Raw genomic sequence first — 15,815 nt, forward strand, 5'->3', positions numbered from 1 at the left:
ATATTTATAAACGCACATGCACACACATACACCTTTTACTAGCACATAACATGCACAGTGTTATGTGCATTGCACACCATAATAACTGTATGTACATACATACGATATTGTAGTTTGCACATTGCATTTCACACGTATTCGCGTGTCGGCAATAATGATAATAAATTATTATGAGAAAAGAAAGACAAAATAAAAACTGGTCTCGAATGACCGATGCGATGGTCCGATGTGATTAAGTACCGTCCGATCACCGGGTCGACCGTTTCCCGGAGGACATATTGTACATACTGTATTATTGTAATGATATGTATGCGCACATATTTTACACCTACTAAGTTCTCCAACGTCATGTCCGAGTTTGATTTAACGTTTGGCTCGAGACATAGGAATTCGGTACGTTTCTATTATACTCACATTTTCACTTTGACCATTCCCGTCTCCTCGCATATGTAGTTATAATGATATTTTGGTATATAGGTAATCGAGACGAGGGTGACGACTACACGCGGGTACACATATTCGCACGTTGCCAAAGAGGGGCGGGCATGACAGTATTATACCAAAATGTTTTGTCCATTTTTAATTTAAAGGCATACCTAAATATTTGTCGAATTATTTTCGTTAAGAATGTAGTTTAATTTAAAGTAAGGGATCAAGTTTAAGTTATTTGACTTTTATTGAGTGGGGTGCTGTAGAGTAATGGGTACAAATACTAGTAATACTACATTTTAGCCTTCATTCCGTCCTAAATAGTTAACTCTCCAATCGACCAGTCCTAATTTTCAACAAATCATTCTTAATTTAAAATTTAATTTTTGTATATGTTAAGTTTTGAAAGTTGATATATAGCTCTGAAAAAAAAAATTAAAAAAAGATAAACTTAATTGTCTCTAAAATCGGTACCAGTATCGAGGTAAACTACTTTGTGTTAAAGATATCTTTTAAAAGTTTTCTTAACCAGGTGAAAATTAAATTAAATTTTATAATATGCTTCTTAAATGTAGAAAAAGTTACCTAATTTAATTTGCATATATGACGTGTTTGAATAAGAGGAAATGCTTGACCTATGCCATAGAGTATAATCAATAAGGCTTATACAACTAGCACGACCTGGTTAAGTATTGTATAATATAAAAAAAATTGACTATACGTTTTTAAACTTTTTTCAATGATATAACTCACACTGACGTGATAAGTGCATTTTTTTTTAGAAAATTGAGTTAACCAAGTACAGCAATATTATAGCCTTCTATACATGTGAGGCGAAAAAGGAAAAGCGACCTCTTGTCGCAAAAAACAAATTTTGATATATTATTCAATTGTTAATTAGAAGTTTCCTAATCGGTCCTATCACATATTAATGCGGTAGAAAGACCGATGGGGATCGTCTTGCGGTCTTGACAACGAAAGACATTATTTTTCGGATCTATTAAACGGTCGGCTGATCTCGACCGTCGTGCTGTCGGAATTCGAGTTTTAAGTACAAATTAACAACAACAGTAATATTAAATAATTGATAAAGTGCGGGACCGTAAATGACGAGTGACAGCCGTAACGCGTTTTCGTTGGCAATACAATAAAATAGATAAAATTCAATTAACAATAATTAATTGAAACACAATCAAAAGGGTCTTGGACCATTGTACACAAATCATATTTTCATAACACTGACTCGTGTGGACTTTTTCGCCGGTTGGAAGACCTGTGGTGTGGTAATACGCACGTGAACGTTAGACCCAGCTCGGAATGTGTAAATCTGTTATCGGTCCATACCCCGCAGTCGGTCGGTATGTGCATAGTAGTTTTTGTGAACCGCACAAACTGCTCCTCGGCTCCTACATATTATATAAATTAATGTCATGTGTACGACGTTATACGGCGTCGTATAGATTCGACTAAACGAGAAGTGCCACTCTGGAGATTTTGGAATCGCACGCGTGTATAATAATTATTATTTCTTATACGTGCATTATTGTGTAATTGGAACTATGCCTATTAGCCACGTGTGTACACCCATAGGGTTTACGACTTGAGAGGCTCGTCCGAAATAAACAAAACTATTATAATAATAATATGTGCGTGCACTTGACGAAATTTATTATCATTACTTCGCCCGGCCGGCAATGCTATCATCTTGTCCGTCCGGGCGTGTGTATCTCCGACGGCAGCAGTTAATTCACAAGAGACTTTAATAATTAGTTTCTACATTTTTAAGACCTGGCCCGGTAGTTGGGCCGACGGAATTTACACCTCGACGACCATTCCGCTTCGTTGACAACAATCATAAATATTATCATAATATAGTTTTTGAGGGGCTAAACGGTTTCGCGCCTTCCTGTGTTATGATTTTTGAGTCCATTCCAAAAACCATTTCCCCCCTAGCCCTCGTCTCTCCCCCGGGAGACATTCCTCACGGTCGGCCACCGAGAATACTGTATGTTAACGATGTCACTTGGTGCACGCTGGATAAACATTGTGCAACCGTAATTATTTTGTACAATAATAGTAACACTATTACGACTAGGTAGGGCGACGGGGTGTGTTGGAGTGGTCAGCGATTATAATAATGTATACAATATTATGATTGCGTGCACAGAATAAAGCTGTCGCTGCTCTTCTTCGGCGCTATATGACAATCAGACTGACATAATATTATTCGCGAGCTCGACCGTCCTTGGAAGTTGGACGTAATCGCCAACAGTATAATAATAATAATTGTTGTGTTGCAAAAAAACAAAATAGTTCATATTGTGTCGTTTGGTCATTTGGTAAATGCGGTAAACCAGTAATTGTACCCGCCAACGCCCATTAGGTCTTCCCGAGAAACGCGTTTTATGTGCTGCGATTTTTTTTTCCAGGACATTATTTTGTCTACTCGGTTTTTACCGAATTCGCTGACGGGCTTCGATTTTTCATGTTTTCATGTAGTCGTTACAACAATTCTTGTATTATTCATAAAAAAAAATTAAATAATACCGAGATAAAATGTTTATATATTATTATTATTATTTGGTAACCGCTCATTCGTTTAATACACCTTTTGTTGCGAGATAATCATCGGCGTTAAAATATTATATTGTTATTATTATTATGAAATAACACCGTGCATTATAATGCCATGAATGGTCGATTTTAGATAGAAATCTAGAAGAGAATATTATAATACTGTGTTTTAGCAGTGGGCCGGTGGTAGGTACTTATGTAGTTCATTTGAATGCGCAAGGTCAACAAAAAAAAAACACCGTTGCAAGTAAGACAGTCGCATGGGACGCGTTTGTTTTTTTTTTATTAGCCTCAAACGAGAGGAAAACGTTTCACAACATCGTCGGAGTGCATTTTTTATTAGTACAGTAATCGACCGGCCAACATTATACATGGGCGTCATTAAAATGGTAGCTCTTTTAAGGTTTTAAAACTTCTGTTCGTACTGGCGCAGTTCCTAAAAATGATGAAATATCGTAAACACAGCGTGAGTGTTTTATAGTTAGTATCTTCTTGTAGCAGCTTCTTCTCGTTTCGGATTATTTATAATGTTATATTATAAACAAAATATGTATTTTGTCAAAACGTAGCATGTTACATTGTGTAAATAAGGAAATAACAGAGATAAAGATGGTACGTTTCCCGCCGCCACTCTGCTAATGTGGACGGTGTATAAGAATTTATTATGTAGTCCTAAACAAAATATTATGTTCTTACGGCGAGTATGCCGGTGACATACCATCTAGGATTGTTTACTCCCCGAGTTGAATAGCCGTTGTCGATTTGAAAAACTTAAAGCAGCACACACCGCGTTTGTTTCCTTATGTGTTGTACATTGTAAAATATTTTTGTTTTCCAAATGGCAGACTACAAAATAAACCCATCATACTAAGACATACAATGCATGTTCTTAATTTAAAACAATCTATTTATGTTGTTGTTTTTTTTCTTTTAAAGATCATGGATTCTGGAGTTCCTCGAAAGAGACGGACTGGTCACGTTGCTGAGCAACTTGGGCAATATGAGCGGGAAAACGTTGATGGATACCATATCTCAGCTGCAATGTGTCGGCTGTGTCAGGGCTGTCGTGAGGTCCCAAACCGGATTGCATCACATTTCCGAACATCTGGAATACTGTTCGTACTTGGCAACAGGTTTGTTATTCGCGGCCTAAATCTTATGAATCGTCACAAATAACCCAATTACTATTATTATTACTCGTGTATGACGTTGCAATTGATTTTGGAATAACTATTGACCGGAGGAACTTATTTTCGAGCCTTGTCCATTCAGCCAATATTACACGTTACTTGTTATTCTAATACTGTCGACCAAATCTGAGCAAATTCTCTTCTAATTTGCCTTATTGTAGCTTAACACTTGCAACCCTCCCAAAATAGTCTTAAGTACAATTGTTTTTTTTTTGTATTTACTGTAAAACGATGTAATTTTCCCTACAATACAATCCTACAATGTCCTCTTCATATCTTAGAACTAAATCTCGGTCACGCTCCTTGGTCAAAAAACAAAAATTATATTATACACGTTCCGACGGTATTGAATTCAACGAGGAAGAGCACCGTCGACGATTAAAAACTCATTTAATCTGTAGCGTCGAAAAATTGCATTTGGTTTATCTGAACTAAATAGATTAAGCTAGTATCGCCACAGAAACATTTTCTAAATACTAAACAAAACCAGTGGTATGAGTGGCAATGGTAATAACAAATTGATAATGTGATTTCAGCAGTGTTGGCGTGCAGTAATACTACGGTGAAACTACAGGTGTATGAACTGTTGTGCGCTTTATCCATGTTCTCCACCGAAGGCATCGATTTCGTTAAAACTACCCTTTCGCACATTAAGGTATAGAGTGAACACTAATATTATCACGGTTTAAAAACGGTAATTACGCGAATGACTCGCAGGTAAAGCAAAACTTGCGGCACGACTACGAAATCGTGGTGTTGGAGCTGCAACAAGCTGACACATTTGCCTATCAGACGACCCTGTTGGCTTTGGCCAACTGTTTGATACTTGTCGAGAAGTCGTTGAGGCGAAGGATGCGCGTCAGAAACGAACTCATGGGTAAGTGATTCAGCTATAAGCACATCACGTCGTGGGTTAAAAATGTTTTAACAGAGAGATAAGGTGGTTTTTAAAAAGGATTTATTGGAGTTCAACCATTGTTTCGTTGTCTTTCAGCTCTGGGATTGAGGTCGGCAATAGATAGCATGTCTGGCTACGAAGACGAAGCCCTGCAAATACAAATTGCAGCTTTTGAAGAACATCGGCTGATCGACGAAGAAATGGCGCCTCCGCAGTCTCACCATCAACTCCTCGATGCTCTGCTGTCCAAGGTCAGTGAACGTTCGCCTATCTCGATAATATTATGTTTAGCTTGCAGCTTGTTCCTTATAGTTTGACATTATTAGATAAATTATAAAAGCGTATAATCGCATTACAGATATCGAACACTATTTACGGATCGTATTTACTAAACATGCTAATGCAAATGACAGAAATGGATTACACCGACACCATGGCCACGTAAGTTTATCGAAAAATCATATCTATTACTCTTACTTTTTCTCATTGAAACTCCTGAACGTTGTCAAACTGCAATGGCTCAGTGAGTCTTCTTGAAATACTTTGCAGACAATTTTCGCCTCTCTGAATACTCGTCATAATATTATTACATTAAATGTTTTCGTCGGACATAAATATGTCATATTTTCGTCAACCGCACTCTGTTTGATCTTGTATTTACTTAGCGGGAGGTAGACAATTTGAACTACACGTCGGCATTCCAAATTATTTTTGCCAGTGGGCTTTTGACATCACATAGTACCATCAGGTGTCTTCAATACCGTTAGAACAGCATGTTTATTCGAAATTGTTACCACGAACAATTTGAAATAAGTCTTTAGATTTTTATTATCTCGGAACAATGAATTGTAATGCATCAACATTTATAGAGCAACGACCGAGTTTAAAAACTGGAGTTTAACAATTGAATATTATCTCTCGAGGTTGTCCAATATTGAGGCCATAAAAAATGAATTCCCGTATTTCATCTTTTTACTCGAAAATTTAGATTTTTGGCGTAAGTGAGAATCGTCCACAAAGATGTGTGATGTTCAAAATGTTCTCACCGTATCAGTAGATGCTTGTTCGACTTGAAAACGATTGAATGTATTCAGAAAATGATTTGTCTACCACGTCGCTTTATTTTTGTATTGTGCGTTTGGACAGGAATGTCCCAGTAAACCGTACAGCTACTGACTAGACATGCCAATTGGACCTAGATTTTTTTTCCATCCGTTTGATGTCCATAATGCGCTCTAAATGTTAATTTCTGATATTCGACCTGATAATTTGTAATTATTATTTAACTGTAAATGCCTTGTAACTGATAATTACCGTGTATTTTTTTTAATAAAGTATACATTTTTTTTAGAATTGAAATTTGGGATTTAATAAACAAAGTTCTTTGCGATGATCCACAATCGGTGTTGGACGCGTTCAAGAAGTCATCGTTAACCCGTTCTACAAGTTGTCAAACCGAAGATAGAAGGTATAAAAAGCCATTTTCGCCTGTCAACAGACGGCATAGTTTGGATAGCGCCAAGGAAAAACAGACTCGTGTTAAAGCTAAACGGCCGTCTTTGCCCTCGTTGAAAAGCGTCAGCGAAGTTATCGAAACTACAACTGCCACTGGCCAAGAGGTGAAAAAACTGACTCAATGTTCAATATCCGTTCAAACGGATCGGCTATGTTGCCGTGAGATCGGTTTTACCGAAGTAGATTGCAAAGCCGATTCGAAATCCACCAATTCGCACGATGACTCGGTACAAATCAAGTAAACAGCTTAGAGTTATCTGAAAGACCAGCAATACCGCCTGCACCGCCGTTGCCGGTCACTTCGTCAAACACTCCCATATCTTCTATACCAATTCCACCTCCACTTCCATCTTTAACGAATACCATTCCTAGTACAACAACATCGTCTTTTTGTTCGGGAGGAGTGCCTCCACCACCACCACCTCCACCACCTCTACCCGGAACGGTTTCATCGCCACCGCCGTCCGGAATGATTCCTGCGCCGCCGCCACCACCTCCTTTGCCAGGAATGGTCTGTCCGCCGCCGCCACCACCTATGCCAGGAATGGTCTGTCCGCCGCCGCCACCACCTATGCCAGGAATGGTCTGTCCTCCACCGCCACCACCATTTCCATCGTCGGGATCGGTTCCACCTCCACCTCCCTTAACAACAGGAGTAACATCACCCCCTCTTCCGCCCCCCGTACCTTCGATGGGATTGACCGAATTCAGTCAAATGACATATTCAGTTCCAAATATAACAAACGGTCACCGAACAATGCCCACGAGAAGGGCCAACAACAACATCAAGTACTATTCATTACCCAAAACGAAAATGAAGACTATCAATTGGACAAAAGTCAACAACCGCAACTTGGGTAAAATAAATAACATTGCATAAAGTGTAACAGAGTTGGCAATTGTTCAACAACTTCGTGTTCGATTAAAAAATGGCTCAAATTCATTATAATTCTTAAATTTTATTTATCACTCGATTGTTCATAAGACCCGAATAATTAATAATAAAAAAGGTCAAGTTCAATAAAACAATCTCTTCCTACTGGGATAGTCATTGGCCCATGAACACGTTTTTTTCGGAAAATTGTTTCACAACAAAACGTCACAAAAAAAATGTAGATGCAAATTGTTCATAAAAACCCTGCCAAAAAAGAAATCATGAATAATTTTTTATTATAAATTATTATTCGAGTACAAATTAATAGAAAAATGCTTATTTCTAATTATAAACAATGAATTTGTTAAAACAATATACATTTTTTTTAATATTAGATAAATCCATTTGGTCATCTGCGGATCCTCCTGATCTATCTATAAACTTCAAAAGAATCGAGGAACTCTTCTGTCAAAAACCTCGAGCCAAGTCATCGCCTGCGGTCTTGTCCAACAACGGAACGCCCAAAGCTACCGTTACAAATATATTGGATAGCAAAAGGAGCTTAGCGATCAATATAATGTTGAAGCAATTCAAATCGGGCCCCAGTGAAATCATCAAAGCTCTCGACGACGGAGCTTCAATTCCTATTGAAAAACTCAAAGGTCTTCAACGAGTTTTGCCCACAGACGATGAAGTTAGTATATAGTTGAAGAACAGGAGATCGTATACGTTTAATTTAATATCGATTATCAATTAATAAATAATAATACTCCATTTGTTTTGTTTTTTAGATAAAAATGTTGAAGAAACATAATGGCGATCCGGCGACGTACGGGACAGCTGAATCTTTTTGTTTAAATCTTAACAATATTCCGTTTTATCAGTTAAAAATCAAACTAATGATACAAGTAAATATTATTGGTCGGCGATACACCCGTAAAATAACAATTATCTAAAATGTCGTTTTTATTTAGAAAGAAGAATTACCTATTTTATCAAAAGAAATCTGTACTCAGTTAAGTAGTATAGAAGAAATGTGCCATAATATAATCGAAGACCAGCCTTTCAAACAATTTCTATCGCTGGTCTTATTTATTGGCAACTATCTAAATGCTGTAAGTTGCAGATTTATAAGATTTTTTAAAATATAAACGTATATTTTTTGTACTTTTTATAATCCGTTTATTTCCTACCGATTGGGGCTCAGACGGTTTATGGAATTTGACAGTTATATATAACATTATTTATTAATATACAAAAAAAAAAATGTTTTATTTATTTTTTACTTTTAGGGAAGTTATGCTGGCAATGCATGTGGTTTCACTTTGGATACTCTGCCGAAATTGCTCGATACCCGAGCGAACAAACCACGAGTGACTTTCCTCCACTTTGTTGTCGAAGTGGCTCAGACAAACAAAAATGACTTATTGAGTTTCACCAAATACACTCCGGCATTACGAAATTTATCAAGGTAAAATCGAATTCATACTGTAGGAAAGTCGATGGATTTGAAAATGTGCTTTTTAATGTTTACTTAGGATATCCGTTTGCACGGTAGAAGAGGAGATTAACACACTTACCAAACAATTCAAAAGTCTGCACTCGGAACTTTCGAAACAAGCCAAAAAACATATATCTGCGCAATTCACAGGTATGGACGCTTTTCCTTGTGATATAGTCTGATAAGCTATCATTGAAGTCTGTTCATTGATAAACAATACACTAAGATTATGCGAACAAAAATTGCCTACACCCAGCCCCTTAATATGTAACAGGAAAGGTAGTGGAATCAAATTTAACGCTGTTCATAAAAACGTTTTCAACGACATAGTCGTCGAAATTAACCGCCGAGTACATTTCCTTAGTACAGCAATCAATGTTCAAATCGTCAAATATTATAACAAACGTTCTATTTATTTTACAAAATAGTTTTATAATGTGTTTTGTTTTGAAAGTATTTCGATCTATCTGAATTGTATCTATACTTATCTGCAAGACACGATTGACAAAAAAAGAAAAACATTTTCCATCAATAGAAAAACGAAAAATGAATTTGTCCGGTCACTTAGATAACTCAAAGCTTTTACTTAGATTTATTTTTTTAGTTATCTAACGAGTAACGCCTAATTTTAAGAGATAAAAGAAATGGGGAAAAACGTCTTTTTTTTATAAAAATAATTTTACCGTTCAGATCCACCTGTATGTATTTGACTGTCTTTGTTTTTAGTTGACCTGTTTGTTTATCTTGATAATGTTGTAATTTGCTTAGATTTCATAAAACAATCGGTAAAAGATGTGGAAAAATTGAACGAGCTTTATCGAAGCACGATGGACGTCGTCAGAGAAGTGGCAGTACACTTTGGCGAGGACGTGTCCACGTTTAAAATCGAAGAGTGTTTTTCTTTGCTGTGCAACTTTTTTGACCGAATTCAAGTAGTCGTTCAGGTAAAAAATTATTGGTGGTATACATAATTTCTTAAGTATTAGATTTTTTTTTTAGTTTCTACGTGAAGATAGTTATTTTAGCTAAGCTTTTGGTTTTATCGAACAAAGCTCATTAAAAAAAACAACACGTTTAGGTTATAGATTGGACTTGTGTAGTTTAATAATTACATTAATCAAACATTATTTTTACCAAGTACAAGTATTACGCTTTCAATAAATAATAATAACTTAATATATTTATATAAATTCAGAGTAATACAATATGGTACTGCAAATAGAAATAACTACGAAATTGCAAGTTTTTAAGTATAATATTATTAGCATTAAATCATACATACATACATTTGAAAGTAATTTTTAAATAAAAAATGCAACTTTACATAGATTTCTCTCTGTCGATTAGTGAAAATCATAGATTGAATTTTTGTAAATAAAAAACCGTCTTATTTTATATTGAGCGCAATATTCTATACGGTTTTGTTTTGTGCAGGAAAACGAAAACAGGCGAAAGCAAGAGGAGAAAAATCAAAAACTCGCTTTGCAGATGCAAAAGGACGACCTGAACGGCAAGAAACGAGTCCGAGCTCCGGCCATGAAACCCAGAGAGGAGGACGTGTGCATAGTGGACTTGGTGTTGCAAGACATTAGGAGAGGGTCGTTCCATTTGAAAAGCGTCAAGTGTGCAGACGAAAAACACATTTAGGCAAAAAAAAAATATCGCCCGGTAAACATATTATAAGTATGATAATTATTAATATATTAATAATTATCGCACCGAGTGTGTTCCAAATGTGTGTGCGTTTAGTATTAAAACAAAACAAACAAAAAATCTGAGACTTTAAATTTCGTCCAAATCAAAATCTATTTCAAAAGAGAGTCTGTTCACTTCTGTAGGGTTAAGTAAATTATTGTAGTTATTTTATTATTATTATTTTTATTTTTTTTATACATTATTTTTTTCATTAAATATCTATTATAATATATTCTTACTAATTTTTTTTTTAGCTTCGATATTTTTTTTTTGGATTACTGTTGAAATTGACTTTAATTCAAGGTTTTAAAAAAAAAATATTTTTGTGTTTTTATTTTTTACGAATTTTATAATGATTGAACACTTTATTTATACATTTATATTATATATATATATACATCTTTAAAGAAATACTTCCATATTATGTTCTGCGATGTTTTTAAGTTTATTTTAAAAACAAGCCGATAAAGTTACTAATATTACTCGCCAGTGAACCACATCCGTATTTGTTACCCTTTGTACTATATACTTTTCCCTATTTTTATAAATTTTTTTTTCTCGTCTTCTTGTGCCATATAATATAATATACAAACTATTTTTATATTAAATATTTTCTTCCGCAAATTTATTATTTTACTACGTTCAAATTTTTTTGTTTTCGAAGACTTTTCGTTGGAATTGTGTTCCGCTTAATACGATTTTTTTTTTTGTAACAAGATTATTATACTTAAGCGCTGTAACTACTAATAATATTATGTTTGATGATTATTGAGTTTTTAACGAAATAAAAACGATTATATAAATGTGTGAAAACAAAATAAATTAAAAACACTTGGTGTATTATAATTTAATATAAATTAAGTGCTAGAAATGAATGCTGAAGCGTTGTGATTATTTTTTTTAAAAATACAAATGATGTCATTTTTCCAAAATCTTGTTGTTTTGCGTGTACTGTGTTTGTTTTATGTTAAATGTGTTTTACCTAACCAACAGCAGCTCGTATGACGTGTTTAGCTGTTCTTGTTTAACATAATGACTGCTACAAACGTTTCGGCATACTTACCAATCGAGTCATGTATTTTTTTTTTTGTATAGGTAGCAATACCTACATGTTTTAAAGCTGTACAACAATTTCATGGTTGTATGTACATTTAATGGACGTTAACAACAGTTATTATTCCCTACCTAAATTCTATAATGGACACCTAATAGTTTTATGCATAGTCTTATGGTAAATTTGTTTGGTAAAATTTTAATAAACGACTTAGAATATTTGGTAAGTATTTAATGTAAACAAAAACTTGAGAGAACGCCATTGAGGAATAAAGTAAAGATCATTTTTCGCAATTATCAATATTATAATATTATTAATACAGCAATGAGGATTTTCGACAATAGTCACTTATGCTAGAATAGTATAAATGTAATTTTATTATTGTAATATTATACAAAAAGTTAAAACACGGAATATTATAGTTGAAGTTTTTATTCGGTATCACTTTGCGATTCTTCTACTTTTGCATTATAGGCATTTACAGAATATAAATACTCCGGCTTTTTAACCAGAGATTCCCAAAACTGAGCTGACCAGCCTTCCGAATCTCGTGCATTTAGATGGTTCTCAATTTCTAACGGTGGCTGTTCTGATATTGGTGCTTTGACTTCTTCTGGAGCTTGTTTAGTTTCCGCTATGATAGGGAAGTTTTTTATAAGGTAATTATATTTCAATAAAAATATTATCTTATTAATTTACATGATAAATATATATATATATAAACCATTACTTATCCGAAAGTGGTTTGTGTCGTATATTGTTTATATATATTATGTCTAACAAAGTAAGAAGCCAGCACACTATAAATAAATGGTAATAAGTAGATGTAAAGAAAGTTCTTATAAAATCAATTAATTGTGAAAACAATACCCCGCGACGAAGTTAAAACAATAGCCTGGGTTTTAGCGAAAAAAATGTCGAAATAAGTCATATTATGTTTTTGGGTTTGCTGATTTTAAATTTGATATCAGTTTTTAATTTACCAAGCCAAAAAGAACTTATGTAAACGACAATTTTTTTTAAAAAAACTCTTAAATTTTAATAAGGGCACTATACATTTATGTTCTTAAAAATATTGACAAGATCTGTTAAATTTTGCGAAATGATAGCGTGTTTATGTTAAAACTTACAAATTCTGCAAAAAATATAATGTTTTGGTATTTAAAAAAATGTGTAAGCACAATTATTTGTCTCTTAATATGTTAAGTCCTAAATTTGCGACAAAGTTTTTGTAAAACTTGGCATTGGGCATTTTAGGCCCGAAGTGAGATAGTGCGAAAAAGATTCTTCTTTGCCTTATCCTATATAAATCCACAGCCTGGAAGGAATCTTACTCAGTAATTTCACAGCGACGCTCGACATCCTCCAAAACATGTCACAAACGTCGTTGTGACCGCAGGCCTTAAGTTAGTTCATAAAACGTTTAATACATTGCAAATATATATAAATTACATTTTTATCCCCCCCCCAAAAAAAAAATGCATTGTCGTTTAATAGTTTAGTGACATGTAAAAATCGAACAAGAAATGTTTGATCGATCGGACTTACCTTCTTTTTTATCTTCTGGGGTTTCCTCCCTAGAATACAAATTTTTATTATAATCTATTTTGCATAGCTCATTTTTTTAGAAATAGATACATTTTTTTTGGCTCAAAAATTCCTTACCCAATTTTTTCACCTTTATACCACACAGAGCTCTGTGTATTAGTATCACCATCTTCGATTGGCACATCTCTTACTATTCCTGATGACGAATCATATTCAGGTTTTTTTTTATCTTCAGCGTCATCCGTTTTATCGTCGTCTGGTTTACTCTGTGATTGATCTTCTGGTGTATTTTTAGTTTCACATGTTTCGTATAGGATATGACAACTGTTTTCTTCGTCGATATCGGAAGCTGTTTCTATTATCTCGTCGATTTTTTCTACATATAAAATGCTTTCGGTGTTTGCCACTTCATATTTTTTAATTGAACCTTCCGAGAATTTCATTTTATTAGCTTTGTTAGTTTTGAATTTATCTAGTGTTGTAAAGCTTGTGTTGCTGAAGAGCATATGCATCAACTCAAAGTCGACATTTTGTAAAATCTGATATTGTACGCGGTTGATGAATACAGAAAGCCGTGTGTGATTTTGTTTAAACGCTGCATATTTTCTGATAGATCTACGGCGATATTTAGTAGGCAAACTATTCTTTTTGGCAAACGATACCAGTTTATCATAACTGACAGCCAAATCTGTGTCATCGTATAAAGAACCGTCCATCGGGTTGAAATTATTAAAACCTATTCCTATCGTTGTAAGTTCCCTCTCTACTATTTCGACCCCTTCGCCACTTTTCACGCATGACAACGTTCTTCCTTGTAAACAGAACAACAGTTCTTTTAAACCTGGATGGTTGTGTAGTTGTAAAAATCGTAGAAATGGTTCTAATAATTTTGTGAACTCGTTGTTTTGGTGATGGACTCTTATTAGAAAGCAAAATTCCGGCAACTTGTCGTCCCTGTTGGGATGGCCCGTTATGATCAAGTGTGACCACACGAAACGTAAAACTATCGTTAACAGAAGGTTTTTAAACAACATTTGGAAACGTTGAATTCCTCTGAGGTTGTCGAACATGACGCTGGGATTATCGATCAGGTGGCTGTAGGTGTTCTTAAGTACATCGGCCGCGTCGCCCCAAACAATTTTCGAATCGTAATGACTTTGCAATTCGTTCATGATGTCCTCGTTTGAAACCACACCGTTCAAGTATAGACGGTCCACTGTAAGTTTACTCGCGTTCTTACAGCCGTACTGCAACGTCTTGTTGTCGTTGATCAACCCGCTGACGGTTCTCTTGTAGGCCTCGATCACCGCGATGATCTCCTTATGGCCGGCATTGCTGGTACTCAAATACTTGTAGTGTCCGTGCAGCGTATGGTCCATCGAGGCGATGTTGTGTTTGTTGCGGTCGCACGTTTGCACGTTCATCGACAGTTTTACGATTACATTGTCGTGGATGCTGGCCAATTCAAACGTCGTCAGTTTAGCGTCGTTTTGTTTGTCTTTGTCAATGCGAGCTCGGAACGAACCGATCTTACTGGAATATATATAGAAATACCACATGCCTATCATGGGATTCTCGTAGCCAAGGTTGTACAGCACAGTGATCATGTTTAACGCGTGCTCGTTGAACGATTCGATTTGACCCACCGCACTGTCCAGTAGATCTTCGCCGTACCACAGGAGTAGATGCTTGGAAATGCGCATGTAAGACAGGGCTATGTACGTTAGGCCACAGACGACATTGGTCTTTAGTTCCGAGATCATTCGCAACAGTTTGCGTTTCCGGTGTTTCACTTCGAAGTCGACAAACTCGACGCCGGATTTTTCATACCCGTTTTCGATCGCGTAAATTGAATGGATCTTGTTTATCAACGTTGTCTTGTCCTCAGAACTGACCTCGTGCTCGCCATTGCAAGTCCCGAGCACAAACAAAAGAAGCAACCATACTTTCAACATTGCAACAACGACCGCGACGGACTGTGGTATAGATAATAGCTGTTCATCTCAATCTGTGGTTTTTTACTGTTGGAAACCAGTCGAGGAATTAATAGTACACGTGTTATGTTAAAATCCTTTAAAAAAAACGTCGAGATTTCAAACAACTCGTTGTGGTAAAATTTGTTTAAAAAAAAAATCCGTAAACAAAATAATAAATATTATCATATATAAAGGAGTTTTATTGTTTTAAGTTACTACATTGCAATACTTAAAGTCTGCATAAATGTATAGTAGTGGAAGGTATTTGTTTTATATGGAAGAAAACATGTCTAATACAAATAATAAAATTGTTTGTGGTAAATATGTGCAAAACGCGTTAAATGACCCAATAAAACACAAGACTATATACCAGAAAAACTTTAGATTGAATTCTAAATGTCTGTTTAGAGAACAAAGCGGAGAGAATAAATTTTCTGCTAATATCGATGAAATAATACATATTAATTTAGATTCATTTACGTCTTAAACATTTTAAGACTATGTTTTACTGAGTCATACTGTATAATACCAATACCAAATGTGAAACAACACATAGCTATT

General features: G+C 35.1%; 2 protein-coding genes across 2 annotated transcripts in view; one reads left to right on the forward strand and one right to left on the reverse strand.

The window, feature by feature from the left end:
* The window catches only part of LOC126834702 (inverted formin-2-like), a 37,905-nt gene extending 27,210 nt beyond the window's left edge, over window positions 1-10,695 (forward strand). Inside the window, 14 exon segments of the mRNA XM_050566811.1 lie at window positions 3,940-4,136; window positions 4,730-4,848; window positions 4,911-5,070; window positions 5,188-5,342; window positions 5,450-5,532; window positions 6,443-6,843; window positions 6,846-7,463; window positions 7,876-8,174; window positions 8,272-8,388; window positions 8,455-8,595; window positions 8,773-8,951; window positions 9,019-9,131; window positions 9,750-9,925; window positions 10,416-10,695. Coding sequence (XP_050422768.1) covers window positions 3,940-4,136; window positions 4,730-4,848; window positions 4,911-5,070; window positions 5,188-5,342; window positions 5,450-5,532; window positions 6,443-6,843; window positions 6,846-7,463; window positions 7,876-8,174; window positions 8,272-8,388; window positions 8,455-8,595; window positions 8,773-8,951; window positions 9,019-9,131; window positions 9,750-9,925; window positions 10,416-10,628 — 2,971 coding nt within the window. The 3' untranslated portion in view covers window positions 10,629-10,695.
* A 1,371-nt stretch (window positions 10,696-12,066) lies between these two features.
* On the reverse strand, window positions 12,067-15,403 carry LOC126834517 (uncharacterized). The gene is made up of 3 exons (XM_050566491.1): window positions 13,396-15,403; window positions 13,279-13,307; window positions 12,067-12,364 (listed from the first exon to the last, which is right to left on the reverse strand). Exons 1-3 carry the CDS (start codon window positions 15,231-15,233, stop codon window positions 12,162-12,164), a joined length of 2,070 nt encoding a protein of 689 aa, XP_050422448.1. The 5' UTR covers window positions 15,234-15,403; the 3' UTR covers window positions 12,067-12,161.
* Between the last annotated feature and the right edge of the window lie 412 nt (window positions 15,404-15,815).

Source organism: Adelges cooleyi, unplaced genomic scaffold, assembly GCF_023614345.1.
Source record: "Adelges cooleyi isolate 19-005CV unplaced genomic scaffold, UGA_ACOO_1.1 ACOO_flye_CR_arks_rails_tigmint_CR_PRNA_21, whole genome shotgun sequence".
Lineage (NCBI taxonomy): Eukaryota > Metazoa > Arthropoda > Insecta > Hemiptera > Adelgidae > Adelges > Adelges cooleyi.

Bases quoted from the DNA above. Each gene is read 5' to 3' on its own strand.
- LOC126834517 (XM_050566491.1), bottom strand. From the start codon at position 15,233: ATGTTGAAAGTATGGTTGCTTCTTTTGTTTGTGCTCGGGACTTGCAAT. The intron at 13,308-13,395 runs GTAAGGAATTTT...TTTGTATTCTAG, and splicing joins TATAAAGGTGAAAAAATTGG to GGAGGAAACCCCAGAAGATA. The intron at 12,365-13,278 runs GTAAGTCCGATC...TCCCTATCATAG, and splicing joins CCCAGAAGATAAAAAAGAAG to CGGAAACTAAACAAGCTCCA.